The sequence below is a fragment of the Salmo salar genome, chromosome 09 (assembly GCF_965601325.2).
Source record: "Salmo salar chromosome 09, fSalSal1, whole genome shotgun sequence".
Taxonomy (NCBI): Eukaryota; Metazoa; Chordata; class Actinopteri; order Salmoniformes; family Salmonidae; genus Salmo; species Salmo salar.
The window spans coordinates 49011244-49032444 of NC_138299.1; the positions used below are offsets into that span (position 1 = coordinate 49011244).

General features: G+C 40.9%; 1 protein-coding gene across 1 annotated transcript; it reads left to right on the forward strand.

Moving 5' to 3' along the window:
* Positions 1-3793: 3793 nt before the first annotated feature.
* Positions 3794-18347, forward strand: lgmn (legumain). The gene is given in 14 exon segments (NM_001165395.1): positions 3794-3827; positions 4195-4343; positions 5766-5863; positions 7561-7642; positions 7828-7910; positions 8176-8251; positions 8752-8814; positions 9490-9556; positions 12538-12656; positions 12932-13021; positions 13716-13919; positions 14194-14364; positions 15015-15082; positions 15725-18347. Coding segments are annotated over 13 exon segments (1302 nt in total). The 5' UTR covers positions 3794-3827; positions 4195-4202; the 3' UTR covers positions 15765-18347.
* The last annotated feature ends 2854 nt before the right edge of the window (positions 18348-21201 follow it).

Consider the following 21201-nt stretch of genomic DNA (forward strand, 5'->3'; position numbering starts at 1 on the left):
TCGGCGTTACTCTGGACCCTGATCTCTCTTTTGAAGAACATATCAAGACTGTTTCAAGGACAGCTTTTTTCCATCTACGTAACATTGCAAAAATCAGAAACTTTCTGTCCAAAAATGACGCAGAAAAATTAATCCATGCTTTTGTTACTTCTAGGCTGGACTACTGCAATGCTCTACTTTCCCGGCTACCCGGATAAAGCACTAAACAAACTTCAGTTAGTGCTAAATACGGCTGCTAGAATCCTGACTAGAACCAAAAAATTTGATCATATTACTCCAGTGCTAGCCTCCCTACACTGGCTTCCTGTTAAGGCAAGGGCTGATTTCAAGGTTTTACTGCTAACCTACAAAGCATTACATGGGCTTGCTCCTACCTATCTTTCCGATTTGGTCCTGCCGTACATACCTACACGTACTCTACGGTCACAAGACGCAGGCCTCCTAATTGTCCCTAGAATTTCTAAGCAAACGGCTGGAGGTTGGGCTTTCTCCTATAGAGCTCCATTTTTATGGAATGGTCTGCCTACCAATGTGAGAGACGCAGACTCAGTCTCAACGTTTAAGTCTTTACTGAAGACTTATCTCTTCAGTAGGTCCTATGATTAAGTATAGTCTGGCCCAGGAGTGTGAAGGTGAACGGAAAGGCTGGAGCAACGAACCGCCCTTGCTGTCTCTGCCTTGCCGGTTCCCCTCTTTCCACTAGGATTCTCTGCCTCTAACCCTTTTACAGGGGCTGAGTCACTGGCTTACTGGTGTTCTTCCATGCCGTCCATGGGAGGGGTGCGTCACTTGAATGGGTTGAGTCTTACTGACGTGGTCTTCCTGTCTGGGTTGGCGCCCCCCCTTGGGTTGTGCCATGGCGGAGATCGTTGTGGGCTATACTCGGCCTTGTCTTAGGACGGTAAGTTGGTGGTTGGAGACATCCCTCTAGTGGTGTGGGGGCTGTGCTTTGGCAAAGTGGGTGGGGTTATATCCTGCCTGTTTGGCCCTGTCCGGGGGTATCATCGGATGGGGCCACAGTGTCTTCTGATCCCTCCTGTCTCAGCCTCCAGTATTTATGCTGCAGTAGTTTATGTGTCGGGGGTCAGTCTGTTACATCTGGAGTATTTCTCTTGTCTTATCCGATGTCCTGTGTGAATTTAAATATGCTCTCTCTAATTCTCTCTTTCTCTCTTTCTGTCTTTCTCTCGGAGGACCTGAGCCCTAGGACCATGCCTCAGGACTACCTGGTATGATGACTCCTTGCTGTCCCCAGTCCACCTGGCCGTGATGCTGCTCCAGTTTCAACTGTTCTGCCTGCGGCTATGGAACCCTGACCTGTTCACCGGACGTGCTTGTTGCACCCTCGACAACTACTATGATTATTATTATTTGACCATGCTGGCCATTTATGAACATTTTAACATCTTGACCATGTTCTGTTATAATATCCATAGGTTTTTGGCCTTTCTAGGGAGTTTTTCCTAGGGAGTTTTTCCTAGCCACCGTGCTTCTTTCACATGCATTGCTTGCTGTTTGGGGTTTTAGGCTGGGTTTCTGTACAGCACTTTGAGATATCAGCTGATGTACGAAGGGCTATATAAATAAATTTGATTTGATACTAGACTATACTCTCTGAAAGGTGTATGGCTACTAGACTATACTCTCTGAAAGGTGTATGGCTACTAGACTATACTCTCTGAAAGATGTATGGCTACTAGACAATACTCTCTGAAAGGTGTATGGCTACTAGACTATACTCTCTGAAAGGTGTATGGCTAGTAGACTATACTCTCTGAAAGGTGTATGGCTACTAGACTATACTCTCTGAAAGATGTATGGCTACTAGACTATACTCTCTGAAAGGTGTATGGCTACTAAACTATACTCTCTGAAAGGTGTATGGCTACTAGACTATACTCTCTGAAAGGTGTATGGCTACTAGACTATACTCTCTGAAAGGTGTATGGCTACTAGACTATGGCTATTTGCAGTATCACGAGAGCAAGCACAGGAACATTTCACCTCAGTAAAGGCTGGTTTATACTTTGTCTAACGACACGTCTGTCGACAAGTCTGTAGACCATTTAGAATGTGACAAGTGTCTAAAAACAGTAGGTAACCAGACCAACTGTAAACCAGCCTTAACAGGACAGGTGCTAAGTGGGTTGAACGCTCAAATAATCACACCCTGATCTGTTTCACCTGTGTCCTCGTTATTATCTCGTTTGTTTTCCCCAGTGTATTTATCCCTGTGTTTTCTGTCTCTCTGTGCCAGTTTGTCTTGTATGTCCAAGCCTACCAGTGTTTTTCCCAGTTTCCTGCTTTGCCTTTTTCTCCTTTTGCTAGTCCTCCCGGTTCCTGACCCTTGCTTGTTTTCTGGACTCCTGCTTGACCATTCTGCCTGTCCTGACCTCGAGCCTGCCTGCCCTTCGGTATCTCCTAAACTCTGAACTGGTTTTGACCTTTTTCCTGTCCACAACCATTCTCTTGCCTACTCCCTTTTGGATTTATTAAACATCTAAGACTCCAACCATCTGCCTCCTGTGTCTGCATCTGGATCTGGGCCTTGTGTCATGATACACATAATGCTTTTTATTGATCTTTTATGTCACAAGATCTGTGGTTCATTATGTTCAAACATGTCACAAGGAAGATCTGTGGTTCATGGTGCCTCACTGTACCATTTCTGCTGAGCATTCGGAAATGGGTCACAAGACTGTGTCAATAAAGGAAGTTAATGAGAGACAGAGAGAATTACACCTGGCATCATATTTCTATATATTGTGCACTTCAGTGTTATTTGGGTGACTTATAAAACACTAGTGACTAAATGAAACTCCCTTTGCAGTTATCCAAACATGTAAACAGTACTGTTTTTTTAATGCATCCATATTGCACATTGCATAAGTCTTCCTAATGAAATGAATAGCAAGCTTTGTCAAAATTGTTACTGTAGTATAACCTAATTCAGAAAATCTACATTTAACACAAAAATTGTGTTACTATGTGTGGGGAAAAAGGACAGTGGTGGAAAGTACATAAGTAGTACTTTAAACTATTTTTTACTGAAGTTGTTTTTGGGGGTATCTGTACTTTACTATTTATATTTTTGACAACTTTTACTTTTATCTCACTACATTCCTAATGAAAATAATGTACTTTTTACTCCATACATTTTCGCTGACACCCAAAGTACTCATTCCATTTTGAATGCTTAGCAGGACAGGAAAATGGTACAATTCACGCACTTATCAAGAGAACATCCCTGGTCATCCTGTGCCTCTGATCTGGTTGACTCACTAAACAAATACACCGTTTGTAAATGATGTCTACCTGTTGGAGTGTGCCCCTGGTTATCTGTAAATAACAAAAACAAAACGTCTGGTTTGCTTAATATAAGCAATTTGAAATTATTTGTACTTTTACTTTTGATACTTAAATACCAAATACGTTTAGACTTTTTAAGTAGTATTTTACTGGGTGACTTCCTAGTAATTTCCTATTAAGGTATCTTTACTTTTACTCAAGTATGACAATTGGGTACTTTTTTCCACCACTGACAAAAGACCATGTCATGAAAAATAGGAACAAGTCATATTTTTTAATCAGAGAATCAGAGACAAGCACATGACTTTGTATCATGTGTTTAAAACGTAGACTGATTTATCCAATCATGACCCGCCTTCCCCGTCTTGGGGCGATCTGATTGGCTGTCCAGTAAATCCTGACTGGGTTTTTTTTCCCCAACCCTGTGATTGGCATAAAAATCCTCTCCTCGATGCAACAGCTACAAACGGTATCCTAGTCTTCGTGACAACAACAACAACTCAGAAAAACGAAAAAAGGTAATCAAACTGTTTTACTTTTCGATGATACCTCAAATGTAGCTAACTTGTTTTTGTTGTTATTTTCAGTGTTGTAGTAGGCTACTGTTAGTGTAGATTTGCTGCTTCAGTAATTTTGGAAATGGATGGTGTAACTGACAGCTAGCTTACCTAGCTAATGTTGGCAGCCGTAGGATCGACCAAACCGCACGTTTGCTATGGCTTGCTACTTTACTCAACTGTAAACAGTCGCGGCAGTCGGCCAATTTTTATACAAAGTGTTAATATAATCTTTTGACATTTCAAAACATGTGTGGACAAAGGGAAAAAAAACAAACATCTAGCTAGTAACTTGATATGCAGTGATGATAATACCTTTTTTTACCAGGACAGAGGATGTTTACTTCGACCCTAGCCCTTCTGGGCCTCAGTCTGGGACTTGTGGCTAATGCTTTCCCCACACAACAGCTTGAAAACGGGAAGAACTGGGTGGTGATTGTCGCTGGCTCCAGTGGCTGGTACAACTACCGGCACCAGGTAAGAAAGTTAGACTAGTACATTTTGTGATTTAAAGGTGAAGAATTTTTTTTTTTTTTTAATATATAGATTTTTTTAATCTGTTAACGTACACTTGACTATCAGTTGAGTGAGTCATTGTTGTAATCTTTTGCCATGATTACATCCCAAATGGCTCCCTATTCCCTTGTATCGTGCACTACTTTTGACAAGGGCATAAGTATTGCACTATAAAGGGAAAATGGGGCTATTTGGGACATATTACAGTGTATTTGACCAATTTTAATTCTATCCACCTAGACTTGAAGGTGACTTTCCCTTTTATTGATAAGAGCTAGACATGCATAGCTGACATTGGCCACTATATTACTAATGTAGCTAGTCCTTTTTAACATTGTATGAAGCAGTGATTCACCCCTACCGACATGTACCTATTGTCTCGTCTAACCGGTACCCCCTGTATATAGCCTTGCTATTTATTTATATAAAAAAAAAATATATAGTAATTTACTTAGTTTTTTGGTAAATATTCTTAATGAACTCTTTCTTGAACTGCACTGTTGGTTAAGGGCTTGTAAGTACGGTCTACACCTGTATTTGGGAGGGGGGGGGGGGGGGGGGGGCGGCATGTGACAAAGTTGCATAATAATCAGTAAACATACTCATGAGCTTCTCAATCAATAACCCCTCATTCAGATAATCAAATGGATATATGCTGTGATGGATTATTTCTTGAGTTTCTTTTTATTTTATTTATTTTATTTTTGACTGGCTGGCTGTGTTCCTAGCTGCTGCTCTGTATTTAGCAGTTGACTGGCTGGCTGTGTTCCTAGCTGCTGCTCTGTATTTAGCTGCTGCTCTGTATTTAGCAGTTGACTGACTGGCTGTGTTCCTAAGCTGCTGCTCTGTATTTAGCTGTTGACTGACTGGCTGTGTTCTTAGCTGCTGCTCTGTATTTAGCTGCTGCTCTGTATTTAGCTGCTGCTCTGTATTTAGCTGTTGACTGACTGGCTGTGTTCTTAGCTGCTGCTCTGTATTTAGCTGCTGCTCTGTATTTAGCTGCTGCTCTGTATTTAGCTGCTGCTCTGTATTTAGCTGCTGCTCTGTATTTAGCTGTTGACTGACTGGCTGTGTTCCTAGCTGCTGCTCTCTATTTAGCTGCTGCTCTGTATTTAGCTGTTGACTGACTGGCTGTGTTCCTAAGCTGCTGCTCTGTATTTAGCTGTTGACTGACTGGCTGTGTTCCTAAGCTGCTGCTCTGTATTTAGCTGCTGCTCTGTATTTAGCTGTTGACTGACTGGCTGTGTTCCTAGCTGCTGCTCTGTAAAGTGACATAATACATTCTAACTCCTCCCTCTCAATTAATCTGACTGTGATTAGTGGGGTGACTTGTTGCCTTACATTACATGATTAGTTTACTTCGTGTCCCCCCCCCCTCCCTAGGCCGACGCCTGCCATGCGTACCAGATCGTCCACAGGAATGGCATTCCTGACGAGCAGATTGTCGTGATGATGTATGATGACCTGGCGACCAATGAGCAGTGAGTATTTTATTTCTGTTGTCCACCTTGTTAAAAAGGTGAAGAACTAAGCAGGCAACGTCCTAGGGTTGCTGTAATCCAGTACAGATTGTCATGAAGGACTACACATGGTCCTCTCCAGGATTATAAATGACAACAGCCCTATCTTCTCTTCAGATTTAGCCAGCTTTAGTCTGTTTTTATTATGGGTTGTTTCTGCAATATTTGCATTCCTGAGATGAGAGCAGAGCATATGTTCTCCTTGTTTTGGGTGCATGATGGGTCTAAAACATTTCCTCATAGTGCTGTGGCGTACAGGCAGCAGCCAGGCCCTGTGCTTCTATACGCCACTCGGGCTCTCGCAGCATTCTAAGGCACTGCATCTAGTGCAAGAGGTGTCACTACAGTCCCTGGTTTGAATCTAGGCTGAATCACATCCGGCTGTGATTGGGAGTCCCGTAGGGCGGTGCACAATTGGTCCGGGTTTGGCCAGGGTAGGCCGTCATTGTAAATAAGAATTTGTTCTTAATTGACTTGCCTAGTCAAATAAAGGTTCCTTTATTTTTTTTTTTATATATAAACAATTCTCGAAACAGTAGCTGTCAGACACCATCCAGAAAATTGTTTGAGTGTTTCTCAAAAGGTGCCCTATTCCCTATACAGTGCACTAGTTTTAACCAGAGCCCTATGGACCCTGATCAAAGGTAGTGCACAGTAAAATGAATAGTGTTGCATTTGGAAGGTGGGCAGTTTAGAGGCTCGTTAAGACACGACTGACTCAGTCACAAGGATCTAATTTAGCTGCTCTTAACACGCTGGGAATTATGGTGCCGGGATGGGCCATAAGGTTCAGGGTTTAAGGTGGAAGACAATTTATCTAATGAAAAGAATGTTCTCTCTTGTCCAGTAGCAACATCAGTCATTGGTTGATTCATACGCAGGTATTGGAACCAGTCATGTCAATGACCGACACATTTGAAGTTGTACTCGTCTTACTGTAATCACTAGATACTCATATTGACCTACTTTGATGCAGGAGGTGTCTTGATGTAGGTAAAAAATTGAAGGTTCTCATATATATATTTGTTTTTAACTGTACAACAATGCCGTTTTTGTTTCATTGATCCAGTAATATTTCCTGCATCTAGATGCTGCTGGGATGTACTCTTCCAAGTAATACTTAAGTCTGAATCGAAACGAACAAACATGTGACGCTTAGGTTTTGTGCGTGTGAAAGTGTATTTTTATTTTTTTTCAGTATCTGAGTGTTTTTTTGAATTTGACTACTGTAGGAATAGATGGTGGTGTGATTCCTGTCATTGGAGGATAGAGGAAGTGATACTGTGGTTTTAATAATAAAAAAATACTTTTTGTCATTGCTCTTCATGATAATTCCCAACTGTCACAGACTGAATGCCATTATATTACAGTGCTAATGTGTATTGTGATAGAATGCGTGTCTTGCCAAGACTGTAGACGGTCAACATTTTTATTTGTCCAACTGTTATATCAGAAATGTGTCTTCTGCTCAGTTCTCAAACGCACAGGCACATTACTAGCTGTTGGGTGGCGTAAACTGCCTTGCTTAAGGTAAAGGGGGGGGGGTGTCCCCTGTAGGGTGTCCCCTGTAGGGTTTTGCGGTCATATAATAAATCGTATGGCCTGTTTCCTCCAGGCACGTATCTGATTCAGGTTATTTACCCTCTTTTGTTTTTCAGAAACCCCACCCCAGGGGTGGTGATCAACCGACCCAATGGGACAGACGTCTACGAGGGAGTCCCCAAAGACTACACTGGAGACGTGAGTGGATGGAAAATGGAACATTTCAAATGCTGGATTTAAAAATAAATTGTCAGTGGTAATATCGTCACACAACAATCAATGCTTTATATAGTACTGTTCAAGAAGTTGAGACCCTTATTCAAGTTGCTCACATAGATCTGAAGTCAGAACTGTCCTCAGTGCCTGCTCTGTGTACCCTGCAGGCTGTGACCCCTGACAACTTCCTGGCTGTGCTGAAGGGTGACTCAGCCAGTACTAAGGGGGGTTCTGGGAAAGTGCTGAAGAGGCAAGTGATTGGGGGGGGAGAAGCATGTTGGACTATATCATAGGATTACCACAGTAGGGTGAAGTTATCCCAGAACTTTAAGGTAGTCTTCTAAAATGAAGTAAATCATTTACAACAATGTATTGTCATAAAGTTTCTTGACAGAACTTTCCCTGGAAAAACAGTCTCACAGCTTGAAAATGTGATTGTGTCATATCTTTCAGTTCAAAGGAAAAACACCTGGTTTATCAACTTTTTTTATTTTTTTCTCTCTTCCTGTTGGCAGCGGTCCCAACGATCACGTGTTTGTCTACTTCACTGATCATGGAGCTCCTGGGCTGCTGGCCTTCCCCAATGATGATGTAAGCACTTTTACACTTCCTGCTCGTCTCCCTGGGTTATTTCTCTTCTCTCTGAACACTTGCTCGTTGGCAGAAATGGAACCCTACCCTCTGGCCAAAAGTAGTGCACTATATAGTGTGTGATTTCAGACAGCGCCTTCCTTTTTTATCCATGGATGGATGACCTAGTTCTGCTCTCTGTGAAACAGAAAGCTGCCATGTATTTGAACTAACCTTCAGAACAGTTTGAGTTAGGGTTATGATAAAAAAAAAATCATTTTAAGCCTGGTTGAATAAACCTTATGTTCTGTCACTCAGCAGAAAAGTTTTGTGACAGAGACTGAGTCACTGAACAAGATGAGGAGTACTCCTCCCACAATGCCTTGGGCAACCTAGGATCTTGTGACTGACTCTTGTGGCTCTGCCTCATGGGGTCTAGTGCCTGTTTTGTTTTAAATTTAATCTACTGGAAGATAAACAGAAATGAAACTATTTATGAAATGTTTTTTTTGCTTCTACAGCTTCATGTTGCCGACCTCATGGCCGCCATCAACTACATGCATGAGAACAAGAAATACGGAAAGGTGCGGAAGTTAAACCTGTTATTGTTTGTGGATGTGGAGCGCCAATCACATGTTCATTAAATAACATTGATTTAAGACTAAAGTTAGAGTTGACAGTCCGGATGAGTGTTATGTGAATTTCGCTATCAATGTTCAAAGTTTGTAAGATTCTGGTTGAATGAAACAGACGAGAGTCCCAGCTTACAATAGTCAAAATGTTTATTCACGAGAGTACTCTGAAGTCCATTATACAAAGACATCCATTTTATAGTTCACTTCATATCCTACGCACATACATACACACAAACAGTAGGTGAGTTGTGTGCTTTTCCAGAGTTCTCACCACTGTGTATCACTAGCCAGCGCTGTCCGTTCCATTCCCCAGAGATTAGAGGAAGCTTGAAGTACTCCCTGTCTTATCATAAGTTTCTCAAGAGTTCTAGCCAGGGCGAGCCAAACACAGTTTTAATTGTTCTCTGTATTTTCTTCAGCACACACATTTATCTCCCTCCCAGTCCAACCTAGTTGGACTTATGTTTAATACTTTAATTATTCATTATACATGCTACATAAACAACTAATTAGTTATGTTTCAGGGTAGAATTTTTTTAATCATTATCTTTTAAACGTATATAAATTCTATCATATAGTTTTCCCCTGACTGGACTTGTGTTCATTGATCTTCCCTGCTCTCAGTTAGTGTTCTATATCGAGGCCTGTGAGTCGGGATCAATGATGACCGACCTGGCTGCTGACGTCGATGGTGAGTGACGCTGCGCTTGAACCTCCCTGTGACTCCAATCACAGGGAACTATCCAGAAACACTAATAGGAAGAACGGGTTAATCAATGAAGGTATCAGGGGTGCGTTCAAGATACTCTTGACCGCTCTTTGACCGGCCAGGTCACCAGTGATACGAGTCATTATTCGACGTCCGGCCTCTAGGGGCAGCATTGAGCGCTGTTATCTTCAAGTAGATTTCGGTGAGCATCTGGCACCAAAGGTTGCATGTTCGACTCCAATGATGGAAAGTTTTTTAAAATTTTTACCAAAAAAAGTATATCTTTTTTGCTTTAACCCTTGTCCAATTGAAAGTTAATACCTAACCTTAAAATATTTAGAGTTAATGCCTAAGCGCAATCTTAAACACTTTGAAATTTGAGAAACATGGATAAATCTCTAATTCTGACGTGAGACTGAGAGCCAGTTGCTTTGACTCTATCCAACCCCTGACTCGGACACATCCGAAAGGGCCTGTCCTGCCTCTTGACTCCTATTCAGCTCTCGTTAAGTCTGCCTACTCTTACTTTTAATAAAGTACGACTGTCATTTACATAGAAATACCTGAGAGATTTCCATTTTGGAGAATCTCTGCTAAAATGGGTTATGTATAGTAACCCTAGGTGTAAAATAGTAAATAATGACTACTTCGCAAAGTTTTTAAATTGTTGGAGTAAAACAAGTTTGTCCACTATTGGCGTATCTAATTTATTATGGCCATTGAAATGTTAAAATCATATCAAGGGGTTAGAAAACCCAGGGCTTAAAAACAAAGGTGTCATTGTACGCTGATTCATGTTTTCTTTAAATCCACAATTAGAATCCCTCCTAGAGGATCTAGATACTTTTTTTTTTTTTTTTTTCTTACCTCTCTGGATTAAAACCAAATTATAAGTGTACTATATTACCTATTGGCTCACAAAAGACTACAACTTTTACATTACTGTGTAGTTTACCAATAAAATGGTGTGACGGCGATGTGGACATACTCGCTATTCATATCCCTAAATAAATAAATGATCTCACTCCAATACATTTTTAATAGAAAGTTAGTAAATAGATAAGATCTTGCTACTGTGGAAAGGAAAATGCCTTTATTTGTGGCAAAAAAATCACCCTGTGTTTGAGGTTTTTTTTTTTTTTTTAACACTTTAGTCATATCCCAGTCTACATATTTGCTTATGGCCTTGCCTACACCCAGCCAGACAAAATGAAACAGGCCTATTTACATAATCAATATGAATTCGAAGGGCAGAAATGATTAAAGCGTAAGACTATTGTGACCTCACTAAAGGCTTCAGTTATACTTACATCCAAACTGGTTCAATAGTAGATTATAAACAATGTCTCAACCCATGTTCAAGAATGGCCCTTTTCCCTTCATTCAGATTACAACTGGTTATTTGAAAATGAAATTATCGCTATTTTGTTTTTTATTGGGGGGGAAGTGATGCAGACAATTAGCTTGATGGAAGCTCCAATGTATCTGCAAAATATAAAGCTGTAGCCGTTACTCCAAGCTTTAAATTTTGCAGATTGATGGAAGCTCCAATGTAATTGTCGGCATCACCCCCCCAAATGTCTAGTCACCCTGAACAGGGCTGTTTTTTGGCTGCTCACTAAATCAGGCTCTGAGGTGATCTTTCCCCTAGGTACATATCTAGGATCAGCTCTCCCAATCCTAACCTTAACCATTAGTGGGGGGGAAATGCAACAACAAAACTGACCCAAGATCAGCGTCTAGGGGCAATTTCAACCTACTTCTCAAATCAGCCCTTTTGTAAGGGTCTGTTCAGACGGCCAATTAAGTAGAACCAGTCACGTATACATAGGTTTTCATACAAGCAGGTGGCAGCTACATTGTGTTGGGGTTTTTTTTTGTCACTGATTGTGTGAAAAGACCTTAAGGAGAGATGGTCTGTGCCAGACCCTTGGTTATTGTCATGCTCTGCTCCACGGGCCATGTAGATCCTTGTCTCCGTAGTCTACTGTCTGGACTAGATCCTAGTGTGTCTGGACTAGATCCTAGTGTGTCTGGACTAGATCCTAGTGTGTCTGGACTAGATCCTAGTGTGTCTGGACTAGATCCTAGTGTGTCTGGACTAGATCCTAGTGTGTCTGGACTAGATCCTAGTGTGTCTGGACTAGATCCTAGTGTGTCTGGACTAGATCCTAGTGTGTCTGGACTAGATCCTAGTGTGTCTGGACTAGATCCTAGTGTGTCTGGACTAGATCCTAGTGTCAAGCAGTGGTGGAAAAGTACCCATCTCATACTTAAGGAAAGGTAAAGATACCTTAATAGAAAATGACTCAAGTAAGTCACCCAGTAAAATCCTACTTGAGTAAAAGTATTTGGTTTTAAATATACTTTATATTAAGCAAACCAGACGGCACCGTTCTTTTATTTTTATTTTTTACAGATAGCCAGGGGCATGCTGCAACCCTCAGGCATCACTTACAAACGAAGCATGTGACTCTGCCAGATCAGAGGGAGTAGGGATGACCAGCGACGTTCTCTTGATTACTTGTTTCATATATTAGACCATTTTCCTGTCCTGCTAAGCATTCAAACTGGAATGAGTACTTGGTGTCAGGGGAAGGGGAAAAAAAATACCCCCCCCCCCCCAAAACAACTTCAGTAGTATTTTGACTTAGGTACTTTACATCACGCTGGCCTTGGGTACTTTACATCACGCTGACCTTGGGTACTTTACATCACGCTGACCTTGGGTACTTGACATCCCATAAGGTTGTATTGTTACCCACAGGCCAAAGTCTTCATTGTCTACTGTACAACATTAAACTACGAGGGTGTTTCTTTACTACTTTAAAACATATTTTGTTCTTGTGTATAATCAATCAAGCTATGGATTTCCAATTGTGATCGTGTATAAGCAGTGTCCTGGATCCATAGATCCTGTTTTTAATGCGCTCTCTCTCTCTCTCTCTCTCTCTCTCCTTCAGTGTATGCCACTACAGCAGCCAACTCTCATGAGTCGTCCTATGCCTGCTACTATGATGAGAAAAGGGAGACCTACCTGGGGGACTGGTACAGTGTTAACTGGATGGAGGACTCTGATGTGGTGAGTCTGGTACAGTGTTAACTGGATGGAGGACTGACGTGGTGCTCCTTCACATGTCTGGACACAACTTCTGATTCCTTAGAAAAAGCTAAACACAAAAACGTAAACAGTGTCCTCGATTAACTGCAAGTCTTTACTGATTTGTGTTTCTGTAAAGAAATTACTGCTGTTGGCTATAGCTGTTACTCCAATGTGTTTGGCCCAAAATAGGGGGCAGAACATCCTTAGCCACTCACTGTCATTTCTCTTTGTAATGTCTCTCCCCGACTGTCCAGGAGGACCTGAGCAAAGAGACGCTGATTAAACAGTTCAAGATCGTCAGGAGCCACACCAACACCAGCCACGTCATGCAGTTTGGAAACAAGGTGAGGGATTCAGAGGGAAGACCTAGCTAATTCCTGTTGAAACGTTCAGCTGAGGAGTCACATGATGTTTTAGTGAAATGGGTTTTATCTGCTAAGATGTAAAAGTTTTATTTTTTTAGTGTTAACAAACCTCGACTTCCTCACTTCTGTTCAGATGGCTAATGTTTATGTTGCAATAGACGATTTTTAATGAACGAGCCGGTAACGTCTTTAGACTCTGACCTGTATGGAGGTTAACTAGCTGTATTTATCTGTTCTCCAGACTCTGACCTGTATGGAGGTTAACTAGCTGTATTTATCTGTTCTCCAGACTCTGACCCGTATGGAGGTTAACTAGCTGTATTTATCTGTTCTCCAGACTCTGGCCCGTATGGAGGTTAACTAGCTGTATTTATCTGTTCTCCAGACTCTGACCCGTATGGAGGTTAACTAGCTGTATTTATCTGTTCTCCAGACTCTGACCCGTATGGAGGTTAACTAGCTGTATTTATCTGTTCTCCAGACTCTGACCCGTATGGAGGTTAACTAGCTGTATTTATCTGTTCTCCAGACTCTGACCCGTATGGAGGTTAACTAGCTGTATTTATCTGTTCTCCAGACTCTGACCCGTATGGAGGTTAACTAGCTGTATTTATCTGTTCTCCAGACTCTGACCCGTATGGAGGTTAACTAGCTGTATTTATCTGTTCTCCAGACTCTGGCCCATATGAAGGTGATGGCCTTCCAAGGTAATGCCAATGCCAAACCTGCTCCCCCCATGACCCTGCAGCCCGTAGCGGCCCCAGACCTGACCCCCAGCCCTGATGTACCCCTGGCCATCCTAAAGAGGAAGCTGATGAGGACCAACGACATCTCTGCAACCAAGAGATACTTCAGCCAGATCACGTCACACCTCAAGGTAACGGACAGGAAATGCGTTTACCTTGTTTTTTTATTGTAATATATGCATTTTTCATTTCCCCCCCCCCCCCCCCCCCCCCAAATGAACCTGGGATGTATTAAATTGGGCACACAGTAACAAACTGAAAACAAGTCTTCCTCAATGAAGTTCAGATGGTTTCGCTCTGTTCGTGTCTAATGAACATGACCCAGACTTTATCATCAGGTGCTTCTGTTATTTCATAAGTGGAGACCTTGGTGTTTTATTATATATTTTTTTTAATTCCCACTAGGTGCGCGAGCTGCTGGGAGAGACCATGCGTAGGGTGGTAGAGACGGTGACAGGAGAGGAGATCATGACCCAGAGGGTTCTGAGTGCCAAGCTGGATCTGACCCAGCATCAATGCTACCAGGCTGCTGTCAACCACTACAAGATACGATGCTTCAACTGGCATATCACTGAGGTACGTCCTGTCTGGCAAATGTATTTATAGGACATGCTGCTTTTTTATTTGTTTCTTTTTTTTACATCAACAATTGTCACGTCACAGGAACTCAACCTAAAGCAGTCCATGGTACCAACTGCCCCAGCCCAGAACTCTCCTTTTAATTTCAATCAATTGTTTGAAAAGGGACAGATACAATGACAGTATTGGCTCATTTGAATACACAAGTCTGATGCACCATCACTTAATCCTTCATTTATTTCAGGGTTTGTCCCCAAGATGACTGTCTCTAGTTGATTTGTGGTACTGTAGGTTCCTGTCAACGATGCGTTGATCTACTTCTCTTTCCCAGCCTGTTACCCATGTACTTCAGAGACTGAATAACATAAATACGTCACTGAAATCAAAGCATATTTTTACAGACCGATTTAGACGTGTTTACTGTTAAACTAGACTTCTCACATGACCACGGGACTTTTTAACTTTACACAGAATGACAGACATAACACTGACTTCTGTACAGGACATGTGGAGGAAGTAGGAACATTATGACTCGTATGTACTTTCCATTTTGAAACGGTGTACAGTTTTTATTTTTTATTTTTTTCCCCCCCAGTATGGCTCAGAGAACAGTGTATATAGAAGTTGTGATTGTTCTTGTGTTGCAGTATGAATATGCTCTGCGACACCTGTATGCCCTGGTCAACCTGTGTGAGGGAGGATACCCAACAGACAGGTACTGTACCAGTCCCAAGGCTGAGTCCAAAATGTCTCCCTATATAGGGAAGGGGTTCTCAAACGCTTTTCTGTGGACCTGGGGAAACTTTTTATTTTTTTATTGTGATTGCAAATTTATCAGGGACCCAATGAGAGGTATGTAGGGGTGTGTATATATATATATATATATATATATATATATATATATATATTTTTTTTTTTTTTTTTTTTTTTTTTTTTTGATGTGCATTCAAGGCATTCTGACGAACCAAGACTCTGGCCCAGGGGAAAAAACATTTAAAGGCCCAGCTCTTGGCATCAAAGAAAATGCTGAAATTATACACATTTTTCCATGAGGAAGAAGGAACACTGCAGTTTTAAAGCTTAAATTATAGTGCATTCATGTTTAAAGAAAATGTTAAAAATTGTGGGGGGGGATGTATAATTGGTGAAGTGTGGATACTTGTTGGCTGAATGAGTGAGAAAGTTACCCTTCTACCTTAACACTATCAATGTCAAGACGAGTTATTAAATAAATACATAAGATGCACGGTTGGCAAACACAGTAATATTTGGTATATTAATTGTTTTATTTAAGGTTTATTTAGTTTCCGGGGAGCTGCTTCCATAGACTAATCATGTAATTTGTCACCCTGCTCAGTATCCTGATGGCAATGGAGAAAGTGTGTCACTTCGACTAGACGGATCTTTCTGAACGAACACCCCTCGGATCAGGTTGCTGCGCCTCCAGACAGGAGGGTCTGAGACGACAACCAGTCTTCTCTTTGAACTGACAAGGAATCAAGTTTGACAAATCAAATTATTTTTTTCACACTGCTATACCACTTTTTCAAAATTTTGATTTTAAACTTTTATTCCCTGGATTTATTGAGACATTTTTAAAAATGTGTTTTTTATGAATTGCACGATCACTGTAAGCGTTTGTTTCTTGTTTTACTCCTCTGATTTTCTTTTTTTTTTTTTTTATTAAAATTTAGCTTTTGGATTCAGTTTTCTCCCTCTGGTGCAGTGGTGCCTGAAATTAGTGGGTATACTGTAATTTTGCAAAACGGCCCTCCCAGTGAAGGAAAAGCGCCCTGCGTGAAATTCTATGAGAAACGGTGACCTACACTCTGAATGACCTAAAACTATGAATCCCATATTGGTCTTTCACTGTCAGGCTAACCCAAGCTGTACTGTGGAAGTAGGCTAATAGTAGGTCTACTATTGGAACAGATAAATTGGGCTGTCAAATGACTCAGAAATTCATAGGTTTCAGACACACACCCCCTTGCACTTTTTAATAGAACATCAATTTCTTTCATTTTTCTAAGTCCATAACGATGCTTAATAAATCACATCAGAAGACTACTTTTGAGGTCTGGGTAAAAATCTAAGGAATGTAGCTACTTATTTTTTTTTTATTAAAGTGCTCAGGCACCTAGCACTGTTTGGTTAGTAGTGTTTCTGTAGCCACTGGATTAGCTTAACATTTTCAATTGAAGGTTTTTGGGAACATGTTTTTCCATCTACCAGAAGACTGTTGGGCCTGTCATCAGCATCGCTATATCATTTTTGTAATTTTTTTTCCTCCTCTTCGTTAATTGTTTGATACCTGGACATTTTACTTGATAATATTACTTGATAATTTTACTTGATTAAAAAAAAATAATAATAATATGAGGCATGTCTTACCTTGATTCAAAGTAGCCTATAGCCACAATCCCATTAGAAACATGGAGGAAATAATTGGATTTGCTTTGTTTGTCCAGCAGACGGGTATTTAATTATCCTAGTCATATTAGCAACCCATGATACGTTTTTCTAACGGATATTTCTGTCCCTGAAAACGCGTGCATGTGCGTTTTTAGAAGGGTGGTTTCCCGCAAATTGTATTTTTAAACCTTCGCATGTAGGCCGTGTGCACATTGACGCACCGAAAATGTGACGACAATGATAAGTAACATTCTGATCTGTTCCCTCAGCCTTATTAATTGATACGGCGTATACCTACACTACTTTGATAAGCATCGTGGCGATTTAAGAAGTGAGTATAGACAATGCCCACAAAAAATAAAAGTGGGTATACGGTTTATACCCTCCACTACTGCTTGGGTGTTGGCTCTGCTATACGCCAACATGAGCCCGTTATCTGAACTGGGAGTGACGGAGTAGGGTGACGATGCTGATCCTCCATCTGAACCTAGGGAAAAGTTCACCCCAGAAAGTGACTGGCCTGTAACAGGGTTTGTGCTTAGAGGTTGAATCCTACAGCGTCATAATACTCTCACGTTAACCTCCATGCAGACTCCTGTAAAGGCTCAGGATACTGTGTTGTCACAGGGATGTTAAACTAAAACCTTGATAGTCAGAACAAACTGTAAAGGACTATTGTGCACTACCACGAGCCACAACGTGAAGCTGAGGTGTGTAGCCCACCACAGCCATGATAAAACTATGATAACACATGGACTCCAGATTATATTATTGCTTTTATACAACGGGTTACCAGTCTTAAAGCAAGATTCTTTCCCAAACCATTTTTAAATTTAACAAAGCGTGATGCTACAGTCATTAACACTTGTTGTCAAGTGCAATTTTAGGTGTTCTATAGTTGTTAGTTCTATTGTTATTGACAGGAATGTAAACAAAACTGCCGGAACACACTGAGCGGTAGTTCTAGAACTTTGCAGGTTGCTATGGAGGCTCAATCACTACAGACTTGAAGCTGAAAATACTTTTAACTAGTTGCATGTGTATGTTGTCTATCATGGACTCTTAATTGGGATTCTAAACCGAACGTATAATATGAATGACCATAGTGGCTCTCTCCATCTAGTCAACCTCCCCCTCTGTGTCATAACTAAGGTTTAATCAAGATATTGCCAGAGTCAAATAATGGTTCCTCTTCTGTTTTGGGAGTAATTTGTCATATTAGGATTAAAACATTTTTTTGTGAGATGCTGTACCTGGTTTTTGCTGAGGAAAGGTAGAGGCCATAGACTGGATTCTATTTATGTTAAACGTCTAGCCACCGTATATTATCAAATGCAACTGTGATTTATCTTTAATTTTTACACATTTAAGTTGCTGAAGTTTCTGTATGACTGGCTGTATAAGATGCCAAATGGGGCAGAACAGTTTTTAGGAATGGAGAGATGGACATGCAGTGGAGGATTTTAAGGTTGAGGAATGGACTGCAGGAGTAACATAGCAAACCAGAATGTATATGAAATGAATGTTCACTCTTTGGAAATTGAAAAATAAAGCTGACCATGTTCACATGTCTTTGTATGTGTGAATCTTTTAGATTGTCCTCAAATGACTGACTTTACAAACAATATAGAACATATTCTATATATAGATAATTTGTAAGTCGCTCTGGATAAGAGCGTCTGCTAAATGTTAATATATATCTCAGTGTATGAAACATTAAGAACACCTGCTCTTTCCATGACAGACTGACCAGGTGAAAGATATGATCCCTTATTGATGAAGGGGAGGAGACCAGTTAAACAAGTTTAATTTATTATTTTTTTAGTAAAGCCTTCAGACATGGATTGTGTATGTTTGCCATTCAGACGGTGAATGGGGCAAGACAACAGATTTAAGTGCCTTTGAACGGGGTGTGGTAGTAGGTGCCAGGAACCGGTTTGTGTCAAGAACTGCAACGCTGCTTTTATTTTTTTGACACTCAACAGTTTTCTGTGTTTCTCAAGAATGATCCACCCACCCAAAGGACATCCAGCTAACTTGACACAATTGTGGGAAGCATTGGAGTCAACATGGGCCAGCGTCCCTGTGGAATGCTTTCGACACCTTGTAGAGTCCATGTCCTGATGAATTGAGGGGGAGCTGAAATGTCTTGAGTCAATAAGTATTCAACTAAAAAAATGTGCTTAACTCACAATTTGTATGGACTCACTGTGTGTGCAATAAGTGTTTAACATGATTTTTGAATGACTACCACATCTCTGTACCACATTATCTGTAACGTCTGTCAGTCGAGCAGTGAATTTCAAACACAGATTCAACCACAAAGACCAGGGAGGTTTTTCAATGCCTCACTGAGGGAGGGCACCTATTGGTAGATGGGTAAAACATTTAAAAAGCAGACATTGAATATCCATTTGAGCATGATGGTTATTAATTACACTTTGAATGGTGTATCAATACACCCAGTCACTACAAAGATACAGGCGTCCTTCCTAATGTAACAGTGTAGGTTCCGTCCCTCTCTTCGCCCCAACCTGGGCTCGAACCAGGGAACCTTGCACACATCAACAACTGACACCCCAAGAAGCATTGTTACCCATCACGCCACAAAAGCCACGGCCCTTGCAACGCAAGGGGAAACCCTACTTCAAGTCTCAGAGCGAGTGACGTCACTGATTGAAATGCTATTAGCGCGCACCACCGCTAACTAACTAGCCATTTCACATCGGTTACACTAACTCGGTTGCTGAAGAGGAAGGAAACCGCTCATATAAAAATGTTCCAAAACATGCATCCTGTTTGCAATAAGACACTAAAGTGATACTGCAAAAAATGTGGCAAAGCAATTAACTTTTTGTCCTAAATAGAATACAACAACTCCATATTTTCACACATAGTGGTGGCTGCATCATGCTATAGGTATGCTTGTAATCGTTAAGGACTGGGGAGTTTTTCAGGATAAAGAGAAACGGAATAGAACTAAGCGCATGCAAAATCCTAGAGGAAAATCTAGTTCAGTCTGCTTTCCAACAGACACTGGGAGATGAATTCACCTTTCAGCAGGACAATAACCTGAAACACAAGGACAAATATACACTGGAGTTGTTTACCAAGAACACGGGGAATGTTCCTGAGTGGCAGAGTTAATCAAGATATATTAATATTTTTATTTTATTTTTTCAAATTTTATCATGTTTCTTCAACTTTGACAGAGTATTTTGTGTAGCTTGTTGACCAAAAAAAAGTACAATTAAATCAATTTCAATCCCACTTTGTCACACAACAGAATGTGGAACAAGTCAAGGGGTGTGAATACTTTCTGAAGGCCCTGTGTGTGTATATATATATATATATATATATATATATATACACACACACACACACACACACACACACACACACACACACACACACACACACACACACACACACACACACACACACACACACACACACACACACACACACACACAGACCAGATGTGTGTTCTGAAGGCTCTCTCTCTACACACACAGACCAGATGTGTGTTCTGAAGGCTCTCTCTACACAAACACAGACCCAGATGTGTGTTCTGAAGGCTCTCTCTCTACACAAACTCAGACCCAGATGTGTGTTCTGAAGGCTCTCTCTCTCTACACAAACACAGACCCAGATGTGTGTTCTGAAGGCTCTCTACACAAATACAGACCCAGATGTGTGTTCTGAAGGCTCTCTCTGTCTACACAAACACAGACCCAGATGTGTGTTCTGAAGGCTCTCTCTCTCTACACAAACACAGACCAGATGTGTGTTCTGAAGGCTCTCTCTCTCTACACAAACACAGACCAGATGTGTGTTCTGAAGGCTCTCTCTCTCTACACAAACACAGACCCAGATGTGTGTTCTGAAGGCTCTCTCTCTCTACACAAACACAGACCCAGATGTGTGTTCTGAAGGCTCTCTGTCTACACAACCACAGACCCAGATGTGTGTTCTGAAGGCTCTCTCTGTCTACACAACCACAGACCCATGATGTGTGTTATTGTTCAGTTACCCATAAACCATCTCTTAATAAAAAAGGATTGTTCATGGTTTAAAAAAATATATATGTTTTGGGGCTCAGCTAAATAGTTTTCTGAAGTTTATGAAATGTATAAAAATGTTTAACAATCTACAGTTTGTTGGTCATCAGGTAGATTCAAAGATCATGGCTCAATAAAGAAATGGTAATAGTGAATGGGATTAAATTCTGTTTCCCCTCCTAATGAAAATACTGTATGGCAGGAGTCGGCAAAACCCTGGCCCTCGAGTGATTTTCTTTGGCCCCTCAAAGTTTTTAGTAAAAAAAATGTTTTTATCGAATTCAGCTAAAAATACATTTAATTCAGGAAATTTATTCTCAAATATTCCCACAAATAAACAATGAACGCTACTGTATGTGAT